At 34.4% G+C, this 14,802-nt stretch overlaps 1 protein-coding gene across 2 annotated transcripts; it reads left to right on the top strand.

Moving 5' to 3' along the window:
• The first annotated feature begins 769 nt into the window (after positions 1 to 769).
• LOC117318207 (metallothionein 10-II-like) lies at positions 770 to 8,253 on the top strand. 2 transcript variants are annotated; one of them, XM_033873248.1, is made up of 3 exons: positions 770 to 795; positions 7,082 to 7,198; positions 7,955 to 8,253. In XM_033873248.1, the coding sequence occupies exons 1-3, from the start codon at positions 786 to 788 to the stop codon at positions 8,050 to 8,052; spliced, it is 225 nt and encodes a 74-aa protein (XP_033729139.1). In that variant the 5' UTR covers positions 770 to 785; the 3' UTR covers positions 8,053 to 8,253. The 2 variants fall into 2 exon arrangements, with proteins under 2 accessions (XP_033729139.1, XP_033729136.1); XM_033873245.1 differs by lacking the exon at positions 770 to 795 and adding an exon at positions 4,820 to 4,951.
• The last annotated feature ends 6,549 nt before the right edge of the window (positions 8,254 to 14,802 follow it).

Genomic DNA, 14,802 nt, shown 5'->3' with positions numbered 1-14,802 from the left:
TACCCCTGTCGATTTTGAAGAAAAAACTCGTACATAATTTTCGATGTTTCTAATATGTGTATTACAAGGACAGGACATACCGCATTCAACAATCAAAGAAATGTTTAAGTTGGATGGTGTATAAGATACACCAGATATACCCTATTTTGTTTTGATATTGTTTGTCTTTAAGCTGACAATGCTTCTAAATAATAGCCAAAGTCTTGCACACAACACTAACCAACCACTGATCTACATAAATTCTGGTTATGTGTAAATCCCATAGTCAGAATCTATCACGTACAATGTCTAACCCCAGAAGTACGTTCACATACATTACATCAACATCACTACTGTGATGCACACGACATTCCTTATGCACACGGCGCCATTCATTGACTGGCTTGTTATTACTTCTCAATCGGAGCCTTTCGTTATTTTCTACATAAATTATGGTTATGTGTAAATCCCATATCTAGAATGAAGTACGTTCACATACATATTATTAACATCACTACTGTTATGCACACGACATTCATTATGCACTTTGGCCCATTCTCAATCGGAGCATTTCGTTATTTAATACGAAACTTAGATCGATGGACGAATGTGAGGTGTTGCGATTGGGGATTTCTCGTTTCTTTGCACACGGCCTGTAAGTCATTTCTTATGTTTGCACACGACGTAAACATTGCACACGTCTCGTCTGCACACGATTTACGGATTCCCAATTGCTATAAATAGGTAGCCACTGAACCACTCGGCCATTCTCAAAATGATTTAGCGGGAAATATATCTCGTCTAGGATGTCTGACGGCAAGAAATGGATTGTTTTATGATAGGTATAGGGTACATATAAAGGTACTCGTACATCTGATTGTATCAACATCAGAAAAAACAAGAATATAAAGAATATCAATGAAAACTGAAAAAAAAGTAATCAAATCTAGCAAAATTAAAAATAAATAAACAAGATAAAGTGCAATAAGATGATAAAAGAAAATGTACAAGTCCCTCTACACTATGATTATTTAGTATGTGAGCGTGTAGGTAAGAATGCCAGGTTTTTATCATTTACATGTAAAGCCCAAGGAAAAAAAGAACTGAACTGAATAGCTATTACATATCTTACTATGAGTTGAGATATGTCCCTAATCCTAAATATTTATTATAGATTGGTAAATGTCTGTAAACGAAATGAACTTGTCACAAATGTTTTAAGCTATTTAGCTTTGTCTGCAGTTACTTACGTTGTCTAAATATCAGAAGGAAAATTAAGCGTCATCATGGCCTATATTGATAAAAAGTAATTTGTAAACCTTGATAATGACAATGATATTCATTTTCCTAATTGTTGTTTGACGTACAATCCAAAAGTTTCTTGCGGTTTTTGTTTTCGGCATTTCGAAAATTATGTTATTTTGCTTGTTATAAGTATTTTTATCGGCCTAAAATTTAATTGATCAGCCCAATAGCGGAAAACATGACGTTTCCGTTTGTTACCTCGGTTATGATTATCTGATACAGCGCTGTAATAATTTATGAGAGAAAATAGCGACAAATAAAACTATTTTTTACAGGTTTATATAGAGTAAATTTCGGTTTAGCGCAACTACCTGTGATAACTAAATCTACGACAGGTCGAGAAATCTGCGACGTGCAAAACCCGCAGTAAAAATTGATAACTAAATCTACGACAGGTCATTTCCAATTTTGATACGTTTTGAAAACTATACGAGACGTATCTCTAAAAGACTAAATAAGAACTATCTCATTACCAGGTGCCGCCATCTGCTCATTGGAAGAATGTAAAAACCAAACATGCTGCGATACTGCCGGCTGTAAATGTGATGGAACATGCCAATGTCCTACGTGTGGAGTTAGATGCTATTGTTCTGATAAGTTCAAGATGATGTTAAAATAGATATGTCAAATGTAATGATAAGATGTGCAATAATTCGAATGTAAATAGATATTTTGCGTTGTAATCCCTCATTACAAACCCAATATAAGTGTGGATTGTATTGGAAAGACAATTGATACATTCCAAATGAAATGATAATATATCATAAATATTAATGTTTCCAAAATAATGTCGGAGAAACCAAAGCGTAAAGTCAACGACTTGGATTGGCAGTGCTTTTTATGCAGCTCTGCTTTTAACGAAGATATAAACAAACGAGTTTAACCTATATATTTTGATGAATTAAACACGAAAATTGTTTTTTAAAAATCTCTTTCTTTCATATAATTTTCGGGTCATATTTATTGTCAATACAATCGCAATTTAAGTGATTGATATTATTTTATTTAGCTGGCACCAGCACTTAATTAATTTGAACAATTCTATATATATATATATATGTGTGTGTGTATAAATATTTCTCTGGATACAACGACGATTGGAAATTCAAATCTATATTTTCGGATCACCAGCACATAGTGTATATGATTCATTGTGCTAATAGATATATGTGTATATATATGAATTTCCTGTCGTAGTTGTACCGAGAGAAATATATATAAAATATGTACAATTCGTATCCATGTATGTAAAAACATTACGATCCAGGTATTAATATAATCTTATCGACGACTTCCACAATAATCATGTCAGGGTATCGGGCCGACCATCACTGTTCCATTGAAACGTTCTTTTTAAGAACGCCGATGTGGCGCAGCGTTATAGGCTGCGGGTATTTCTGGCTGGGCGATTGGGTGCCGTAGATCGTGAGTTCGAGGCCCGGTCAGGGTACGAGTCAAAAAGTTGTCTTCCTTCGTCATTTGTGTTGCTAAGTTCAGCATATTTAGGATAATGGTCAGTATTATTGCTTGTAATGTTACTTAATGGTTGGAAACATATACAACAGCAACATAGACAGAGAAAAGTGATCCATCGTGCTGATTTTACTGGTTATATTTTGTAGTATTTATAAATGATATATTCCACATTTTATTGTAGGACCATGTACTTGCGGTATAGGGTGCACAGGATTTTCCGATTGCAAGTGTGCTGTTGGCGCCTGTGGCTGCAGACCGACAAACTTTTGACTTAACATCAGTCAGTATAAAATACAAAGTAGGAACCTCGGTCAGTATAGCTTATTAAGTGGGAACATTAGTCAGTATAGAAGGCCATATAGGAGTATCAGTTATTATGGAATACTATGTAGGATCATCAGTAAGTATAGAATGCTATGTTGGATCATCAGTCACCATGGAATACTATGATGAACATCAGTCGGTATAAAATACTAAGTAGGACCTTCAGTCAGTATGGAATAATACACATTAACATGATTCTGCATGCAATATGGAAGTGTATGTCAGAACATCAGTCGGCAAAGAATACTAGGTAGATACTAGGTAGGAACATCACTTGGTATAGAATATTATGTAGGAACATTAGTATGTATGGAATACTATGTAGGAACATCAGTCAGTATAGAATATAATCCAGGAACATCAGTCAGTATGGAATACTGTGTAGGAATTTCAGTCAGCATGGAATAATTTGGATCTGGAATATACTGTGTAGAAACATCATTCGGTATATTAGAGGTTACATCATTCATTATGTAATACTAGTTAGAGATTCATTCATAATAGAAAACTGCATAGAGGGGATCAGTTAGCATTTAATAACATACATACGAACATTAACGATACATTTACACATACAATGTATATTTGCATTTGATACTTGTCATATCATCTGTATAAGACAATAAACGTTCATCAGTATAAACCTATTGCAAGTTGTTTAAGACAAAACAATCTAAGTTACTATCATTTTCCTGTAAACTATTTCTTTCATAAATTCTGATACTTATAAGTGTAGGATAGCGTAAATAAGTGATAATCTTAAGTTGTTTATTATAATAAGGAATATTCTTATGGTTATTTTGGTATTTTGATTCCTCGGTATATCTATATATATGCAATAATGGTAATTGTAGAGGTGGCAGCATTGAATATATATGATGGATCTGTACCATTAACAGGTATTTCGCTGATCTTATATATGAATTGGGCAGTGGTTTTGTTTTATGTAATTATTTATATAATTTATATAATTCGAAAGAAAGTATTATTGATATGTAAATGAAATCAATGAATTGTAAATCTTCAAATCTCAAAGGTCCTATGTTTTGTGTTGATTTAGTAAATACATATAAAATGGAATTATTAAAAGCGAGTTATCTCCCTTTGTTATATATGTGTGTGTATCATTTCCATATTCTCCCACACCGTGTTAAACTATGTTTTTATTATAGAATGATTCAACAATATGCTACGCTACAAAATACTTCTCTGCTACAGGGATATGGACTAAGATCACTGAATCCCCTGTCGATTTTGAAGAAAGAATTCGTTCCTTATTTACCGGTGTTTCTAATATGTTTGGAAAGCAACGCGACTACATCATGTATTACTAGAACATAACATTTAACCGAAACAAACTCTGTAAGGGCATACCATATTCCACAATCAAGGTCATGTTTAAGCTTGATGGCGTAAAAGATACACCAGATATACCGTACTTTGTTTATAATGTTTGTCTTTAAGCTGACAATGCTTCTGAATAATATTCAAAGTCTTGCACACGACACTATCAACATCACTACTGTGATGCACACGACATTCATTATGCACACGGACCCATTCATTGACTGGCTTGTTGTTGTTTCTCAATCGGAGCCTTTCGTTATTTTCAACGAAACATTGATCGATGGACGAATGCAAGGAATTCCGATCGGCGATTTCTCGTTTTCTTTGCACACGGCCTGTACGTCATTGCTTTTGTTTGCACACGACGTAAACCTTGCACACGTATCGTCTGCACACGATTTACGGATTTCCTTTAATATAAAAAGGTTGGCACTGAACCATCCCGACATACTCAAAATATCTTAACAAACAGTTCCACGTCGATTTAGTAGGAGATATATCGCGTCTAGGATGTCTGACGGTAAGTTTGATAATAGACGTTGTATGTATATATTGATTGTTTTTTTTTAGAATAGGTGTAGGGTACATATATATCGCAGTGTGAAGGTACCCGTACATCTGATTGTATTATTAACATCAGAAATATATGTGAAGATTTGGATGCATGAGTATTTATTGAAGCCTTTAAAAAAATTATAAATTTGAAGGATGTAACAAGAATAAGATTGTCCTCTCTTAAATTATACATTGAAATGTTTTTACCCTTATGTAGATAGAGGATATGAAAGAATATGTATACGTTGTGACGATGGTGACATAGGAGATGAGTTTTACTCTGTTATTAAAATATGAAAACTACACAGATCTAAGGACGAGAAATATTACAGTCGACAAAGTGTTTTCAAGTTTTCAACTTCTGAAAATTGAAAAAGAGTAAACAAATCTAGCAAAATAACAAACAAACAAAAATGAATTAAAGTGCAATAAGATAAGAAAGAAAATGTGCATGTCCTTCTACACTTTGCGTATTTAGTATGTGAGCGTGTGAGTAGGAACGCCTGGTTTTTCCATTCATTATTTACATTTGTAAGGCACAATGCAAACAAGAACTGAACTGAATAGCTATTATATTTCTAACAACGGATTGAAAGATGCCCCTTATCCTTGAGCAATAATATATATTGGTAAATATCTGTAAACGAAATGAACTGGTCCCAAATATCTTTAGCTATTTTCCTTTGTTAACTGCAGTTAGTTGTCTTAATATCGGAAGGAAAATTAATTGTCATGGCCTATAGTGACAAACAAAGTAATTTCTAAACCTTTACAAGGACAATGATAATTATTTTCCTAGTTGTTGTCTGACGTGCAACCCAAAAGTTTCTTGCGGTTTTTGTTTTCGGGATTTCGAAATATTATGTTATCTTGCTTGTAATAAGCATTTTTATCGGCTTAAAATTTAATTGATCAGCTCAATAGCGTAAAACATGACGTCTCCGTTTGTAACCTCGGTTATGATTACAGCGCGGTAATAATTTCCAAGAGAAAATAGCCAGAAATAAAACTATTGTTTAAATAACATATATAAGGAATATAGTTTATGTTATTGAGCCATCACAAAAACGGGATGTACGTTTAATATGAACCGCTTTGCGTTTTATATAGAGTCAACTCCGTTTTAGCGCACCTACCAGAAGGGCAAATGTTCGTACGCCCGTCCTACCGGTTGGCTGTCTGCTGTCCGCTTTTCTTCTTTTAACATCTTTTGCTCAATAACCAGGGCCTAGAGACCTGACGACATGGCATGTTTCATACTGGGGTTAAGGGCTACTAGGTTTATTCAAATGAATAGTTTATTTATGGTCACAGGGGTCAAATATACTAGAGCATCTATACGACTTTTTCCAAACAACCTATAGGCCAAGAAACCTGATATTTGATCTGAATTAATGTGGGGTAAATGTGTACCAAGTTTGTTTAAAAGAATGAGTCAAGGTCATAGGGTCAAATGTTCTACAATCTTTAAAAAAAACTCCTTTCCGATAACCAAGATGCCGATAAACCCGATACTTGGCCTATTGCATACTGGGATCGCGGACGAGCTATAGTGTTTGTTTAAACGAATTAATTTGACCTACATTTAATGTCAAAGGGGTCAATAAGCTGACATATTTTAGCATTTAGCTCTCAACAACCAAGAGAACTTGAGTGCTGGTGTTTGGCCTGTGACATGCTGAAGTGCAGAACAACCAACAGTTTATTCAGAGGAATGACTTTGACCTTATATTCAAGGTCACAGAGATCAAATGAGCTACAATCTTTAAACGATTCCTACTCGATAACGAAGAGGAAAAGAGACTTGCTATTGGACCTTTGACATTCTTTCAAAAAAGTTGAATTGATTATTTTCACCTGCGTTCAAGATCACAGAAGTTAATATGCCGAATCGTTTGTACGACTTGTTCTCAACCAATAAGCCCAGATATCTGATATTGCGCCAAAAACATATTGGCTTAAAGGGCTACCGTGTTGTTTAAAGTCAAAAAGGTTAAATGTTCCATATTATCTTCAAAATATTTCTTTTACCGGAGCCTTAGAGGCTCGCAGATTTTTGGAAAAAAAGGCTTAATATGAAATATCTCATTTCCAGGTGCCGCCATCTGCTCATTGGAAGAATGTAAAAACCAAACATGCTGCGATACTACCGGCTGCAAATGTGATGGAACATGCCAATGTCCAAAGTGTGGAGTTAAATGCAAATGTTCTGGTGAGTTCAAGATACATATGTCAAATATAATGATAAAAAGTGCAACAATTCGAATGTAAATAGAAATTTTGTGTTGGGATCTACTATTAACAGCCAAATATTGATTTGGATGGTATTGGCATGACACTTGATCAATTCTAGATCAAATAGTGATATATGATAGATATAACATTTGTGTTTCCCAAAGAATGACGGAGAAGCCAAAGCGCTAAGTCGACGATTGGGATTTTGACAGTTGAAGTTTGTTATCGCTGTTTCTTGAATAGTACCAGAAGGATATTTCTCAGACTTAACAAGTTGGTTCCCTTCTGTTCGTTATTGTGCCCATTCCGTTTCGACTGGACGAGAAAGCAAAATGGCCGATAGGCAATAATCCGATACGTATACGCTGGTATATAGGTTTCTCTTGGTCACTTGTCATTCAATGGTGGGCTTCAATTTCCCTCTTGGATATCCTCTTTTACATAGCAATGCTATTAAAGCAGATATAAACAAACAAGTTTAACCGGTTTTTTTGATAAATTAATTTTTTTTTTGTTAAAATCTTATATTACCATATAATTTTCGGGTCATATTTATAGTTAATATCATCGCAATTTGAGGGATTGATGTAATTCTATTTTGCTGTCATCAATATTTCATTCATTTGAACAATGGTTTTATATAGATATGGAATTTTGTTTGTAGTAAATCCAACGTGCTGATTTTACTGGTTATAAAATATATAAATGACATATGTCAAATGTTTTATTGTAGGTTCATGTACTTGCGGCATAGGGTGCACAGGAGTTTCCGATTGCAAGTGTGCTGTTGGCACCTGTGGCTGCAGACCGACAAACTCCGCTAAACCTTAGCCAGAGGACCATTGTCATCATTCAGTGTTAACTTGTTGTCATTCCGTCATTTTGTGAACAGTGTTCGTGTTCTAATCAACATTTCACTTCATCTTATAAACTTTTAATGTCCCGTAAAAATGACCAAAATTGTATTGCCGAATCTCCGGAATTTGTTGTAAATATTTGATTTGTTATTATTTAATAAACTTATTAAAGTATTTTGTTATTCTAATTGTCTTTGTATTTACACATCATTATCACACAAAAGTATTTCTGTTAATTTGGACGGACGGGCTTTCATAAATTTTTCATGAGTTATGAAATGATAAACTAAGATTTTAAAAGTTATTTTGGCATTCTACACACGAGGAAAGCATTCAGGTACATTGCCGTACCCTTAGAACTCATTCACCTGTTCCCAAATCACCCATCCTTTTAATTATGAATATTTTACTTGATTATCCACTAATAACTACAGAACTGTTTGACACATACACATACTTCCTGTAAAACAAATATAAATTCAATCCTGTATTTATTCGACAAACACAGATTTTGATTGGCTTAGTGTCAGAGTGCCAGCCACTCAGATTGTCACGCGTGTGTTATGTATAGTTAGATGTCCTGTGTTATTTCAAAGTTTACAAATCCAAGTAATAATAGAGAACTAAGTAGGTACAAGAGTCAACATCGAATGATCTCTTAGAGGATATTTGGTACAGAGCATGCCGTCTTACCGGAATGATGTTGTGAATATTATTCATTATGGAATCTTATGTATGAACATCAATTTTCATGGAGAACTAAATGAAATCAAGAGTCAACATTGCATACATCTCACATACAATGCAGGGGCATCAGTAAGTATGGAATCAGTATAGAATACTATGCAAGGAACATCAGTCTCAGTCAGATGTACAATGTAGGAACATCAGTCAGTATGGAATCAGTATAGAATACTATATAAGGAACATCAGTCAGTCAGATATACTATGTAGGAACATCAGTCAGTATGGAATCAGTATAGAATACTATGCAGGAACATTAGTCAGTATGGAATCAGCATAGAATACTATGTAAGGAACATCAGTCAGTCAGATGTACTATGTAGGAACATCAGTCAGTATGGAATCAGTATAGAATACTATGTAGGAACATCAGTCAGTATGGAATCAGTATAGAATACTATGTAAGGAACTTCAGTCAGTCAGATATACTACATTGTGTACGTAGGAACATCAATCAGTATGGATTACTATGTAGGAACATAAGTCAGTATATAATACTTTATAGGAACACGAGTCAGTATATAATACTATGTAGGAAAATCAGTCAGTATGGAGTACTATTTAGTAGCCCCGTCCCGATGATCGATATCTTATCGGAAAGGCAACCGATTCCTGACAATAGCTTATGAAATGTCAGTATCAATGATTGTACTTTCATATGCCCAAAGAGAGAACGATGTCATTTTTCTCAAAACTTCATTGCTAACTAGGAATATCAGTCAGTAAAGAATCCATGTATGAATATTGGTCAGTATATAATACTTTCAAGGAACATCAATCAGTATCGAATGCAAACTAGGAACATCAGTCAGTATGGAATCAGTATAAAATAGTCTGTAGAAATTTCTGTCAGTATGGAATCGGTATAGAATACTATGTAGGGATATCAGGCAGTATCGAATGCTTTGTAGGATAATCAATCAGTACGGAATATCATGCATGAACATCAGTCAGTATATAATACTATCCGGGAACATCAGTCAGTATAGAATATTATCCATGAACATCAGTCAGTATAAAATATTATCCATGAACATCAGTCAGTATAGAATATTATCCATGAACATCAGTCAGTATAGAATACTATGTGGGAACATCAGTAAGTATAGAATACTATCCAGGAACATCAGTCAGTATAGAATACTATCCAGGAACATCAGTCAGTATAGAATACTATCCAGGAACATCAGTCAGTATAGAATACTATCCAGGAACATCAGTCAGTATAGAATACTATACATGAACATCAGTCAGTATGGAATACTACGTAGGAATTTCAGTCAGCATGGCATAATGTCCATGAACATCAGTCCGTATAGAATACTATCCAGGAACATCAGTCAGTATAAAATACTATCCAGGAACATCAGTCAGTATAGAATATCATTCAGGAACATCAGTCAGTATAGAATACTATCCAGGAACATCAGTCAGTATAGAATACTATCCAGGAACATCAGTCAGTATAGAATACTATCCAGGAACATCAGTCCGTATGGAATACTATCCAGAAACATCAGTCAGTATAGAATACTATGTGGGAACATCAGTAAGTATAGAATACTATCCAGGAACATCAGTCAGTATAGAATAGTATCCAGGAACATCAGTCAGTATAGAATACTATCCAGGAACATCAGTCAGTATAAAATACTTTCCAGGAACATCAGTCAGTATAGAATACTATCCAGGAACATCAGTCAGTATAGAATAGTATCCAGGAACATCAGTCAGTATAGAATATTATCCATGAACATCAGTCAGTATAGAATATTATCCATGAACATCAGTCAGTATAGAATATTATCCATGAACATCAGTCAGTATAGAATACTATGTGGGAACATCAGTCAGTATAGAATACTATCCAGGAACATCAGTCAGTATAGAATACTATCCAGGAACATCAGTCAGTATAGAATACTATACATGAACATCAGTCAGTATAGAATACTATCCAGGAACATCAGTCAGTATGGAATACTACGTAGGAATTTCAGTCAGCATGGCATAATGTCCATGAACATCAGTCAGTATAGAATACTATCAAGGAACATCAGTTAGTATAAAATACTATACATGAACATCAGTCAGTATGGAATACTACGTAGGAATTTCAGACAGCATGGCATAATGTCCATGAACATCAGTCAGTATAGAATACTATCCAGGAACATCAGTCAGTATAAAATACTATCCAGGAACATCAGTCAGTATAGAATATCATCCAGGAACATCAGTCAGTATAGAATACTATCCAGGAACATCAGTCAGTATAGAATACTATCCAGGAACATCAGTCAGTATAGAATACTATCCAGGAACATCAGTCAGTATAGAATATTATCCATGAACATCAGTCAGTATAGAATATTATCCATGAACATCAGTCAGTATAGAATATTATCCATGAACATCAGTCAGTATAGAATACTATGTGGGAACATCAGTCAGTATAGAATACTATCCAGGAACATCAGTCAGTATAGAATACTATCCAGGAACATCAGTCAGTATAGAATACTATACATGAACATCAGTCAGTATAGAATACTATCCAGGAACATCAGTCAGTATGGAATACTACGTAGGAATTTCAGTCAGCATGGCATAATGTCCATGAACATCAGTCAGTATAGAATACTATCAAGGAACATCAGTTAGTATAAAATACTATCCAGGAACATCAGTCAGTATAGAATATCATTCAGGAACATCAGTCAGTATAGAATACTATCCAGGAACATCAGTCCGTATGGAATACTATCCAGAAACATCAGTCAGTATAGAATACTATCCAGGAACATCAGTCAGTATAGAATGTTATCCAGGAACATCAGTCAGTATATAATACTATCCAGGAACATCAGTCAGTATGGAATACTATCCAGGAACATCAGTCAGTATAGAATACTATCCAGGAACATCAGTCAGTATAGAATACTATCCAGGAACATCAGTCAGTATATAGTACTATCCAGGAACATCAGTCAGTATAAAATATTATACAAGAACAACAGTCAGTATAGAATACTATCCAGGAATATCAGTCAGTATATAATATTATACAAGAACAACAGTCAGTATAGAATACTATCCAGGAACATCAGTCAGTATATAATACTATCCAGGAACATTAGTCAGTATGGAATACTATCCAGGAACATCAGTCAGTATATAATACTATCCAGGAACATCAGTCAGTATAGAATACTATCCAGGAACATCAGTCAGTATATAGTACTATCCAGGAACATCAGCCAGTATATAATATTATACAAGAACAACAGTCAGTATAGAATACTATCCAGGAACATCAGTCAGTATATAATATTATACAAGAACAACAGTCAGTATAGAATACTATCCAGGAATATCAGTCAGTATATAATATTATACAAGAACATCAGTCAGTATAGAATACTATCCAGGAACATCAGTCAGTATAGAATACTATCCAGGAACATCAGTCAGTATAGAATACTATACATGAACATCAGTCAGTATGGAATACTACGTAGGAATTTCAGTCAGCATGGCATAATGTCCATGAACATCAGTCAGTATAGAATACTATCAAGGAACATCAGTTAGTATAAAATACTATCCAGGAACATCAGTCAGTATAGAATATCATTCAGGAACATCAGTCAGTATAGAATACTATCCAGGAACATCAGTCTGTATAGAATACTATCCAGGAACATCAGTCAGTATATAATACTATCCAGGAACATCAGTCCGTATGGAATACTATCCAGAAACATCAGTCAGTATAGAATACTATCCAGGAACATCAGTCAGTATAGAATGTTATCCAGGAACATCAGTCAGTATAGAATACTATCCAGGAACATCAGTCAGTATGGAATACTATCCAGGAACATCAGTCAGTATAGAATACTATCCAGGAACATCAGTCAGTATAGAATACTATCCAGGAACATCAGTCAGTATATAGTACTATCCAGGAACATCAGTCAGTATAAAATATTATACAAGAACAACAGTCAGTATAGAATACTATCCAGGAATATCAGTCAGTATATAATATTATACAAGAACAACAGTCAGTATAGAATACTATCCAGGAACATCAGTCAGTATATAATACTATCCAGGAACATCAGTCAGTATAGAATACTATCCAGGAACATCAGTCAGTATATAATACTATCCAGGAACATCAGTCAGTATAGAATACTATCCAGGAACATCAGTCAGTATATAGTACTATCCAGGAACATCAGCCAGTATATAATATTATACAAGAACAACAGTCAGTATAGAATACTATCCAGGAACATCAGTCAGTATATAATATTATACAAGAACAACAGTCAGTATAGAATACTATCCAGGAATATCAGTCAGTATATAATATTATACAAGAACATCAGTCAGTATAGAATACTATCCAGGAACATCAGTCAGTATATAGTACTATCCAGGAACATCAGTCAGTATAGAATACTATCCAGGAACATCAGTCAGTATATAGTACTATCCAGGAACATCAGCCAGTATATAATATTATACAAGAACAACAGTCAGTATAGAATACTATCCAGGAACATCAGTCAGTATATAATATTATACAAGAACAACAGTCAGTATAGAATACTATCCAGGAATATCAGTCAGTATATAATATTATACAAGAACAACAGTCTGTATAGAATACTATCCAGGAACATCAGTCAGTATATAATACTATCCAGGAACATTAGTCAGTTTGGAATACTATCCAGGAACATCAGTCAGTATATAATACTATCCAGGAACATCAGTCAGTATAGATTGCTATCCAGGAACATCAGTCAGTATATAATACTATCCAGGAACATTAGTCAGTATAGAATACTATCCAGGAACATCAGTCAGTATAGAATACTATCCAGGAACATCAGTCAGTATAGAATACTATGTGGGAACATCAGTAAGTATAGAATACTATCCAGGAACATCAGTCAGTATAGAATAGTATCCAGGAACATCAGTCAGTATAGAATACTATCCAGGAACATCAGTCAGTATAGAATACTATACATGAACATCAGTCAGTATGGAATACTACGTAGGAATTTCAGACAGCATGGCATAATGTCCATGAACATCAGTCAGTATAGAATACTATCCAGGAACATCAGTCAGTATAAAATACTATCCAGGAACATCAGTCAGTATAGAATATCATTCAGGAACATCAGTCAGTATAGAATACTATCCAGGAACATCAGTCAGTATAGAATACTATCCAGGAACATCAGTCAGTATAGAATACTATCCAGGAACATCAGTCCGTATGGAATACTATCCAGAAACATCAGTCAGTATAGAATACTATGTGGGAACATCAGTAAGTATAGAATACTATCCAGGAACATCAGTCAGTATAGAATAGTATCCAGGAACATCAGTCAGTATAGAATACTATCCAGGAACATCAGTCAGTATAAAATACTTTCCAGGAACATCAGTCAGTATAGAATACTATCCAGGAACATCAGTCAGTATAGAATAGTATCCAGGAACATCAGTCAGTATAGAATATTATCCATGAACATCAGTCAGTATAGAATATTATCCATGAACATCAGTCAGTATAGAATATTATCCATGAACATCAGTCAGTATAGAATACTATGTGGGAACATCAGTCAGTATAGAATACTATCCAGGAACATCAGTCAGTATAGAATACTATCCAGGAACATCAGTCAGTATAGAATACTATACATGAACATCAGTCAGTATAGAATACTATCCAGGAACATCAGTCAGTATGGAATACTACGTAGGAATTTCAGTCAGCATGGCATAATGTCCATGAACATCAGTCAGTATAGAATACTATCAAGGAACATCAGTTAGTATAAAATACTATACATGAACATCAGTCAGTATGGAATACTACGTAGGAATTTCAGACAGCATGGCATAATGTCCATGAACATCAGTCAGTATAGAATACTATCCA

Source organism: Pecten maximus, chromosome 2 (genome assembly GCF_902652985.1).
Source record: "Pecten maximus chromosome 2, xPecMax1.1, whole genome shotgun sequence".
Taxonomy (NCBI): domain Eukaryota; kingdom Metazoa; phylum Mollusca; class Bivalvia; order Pectinida; family Pectinidae; genus Pecten; species Pecten maximus.
The sequence above is the reverse complement of the archived record's forward strand: the minus strand, read 5'-3'. Positions and strand labels throughout refer to the sequence as shown.

What these genes read in the sequence shown, in the direction of transcription:
- LOC117318207 (XM_033873248.1), top strand. An exon ending in AGTTAAATGCAAATGTTCTG is followed by an intron (nt 7,199 to 7,954) that starts GTGAGTTCAAGA and finishes GTTTTATTGTAG; the next exon opens with GTTCATGTACTTGCGGCATA.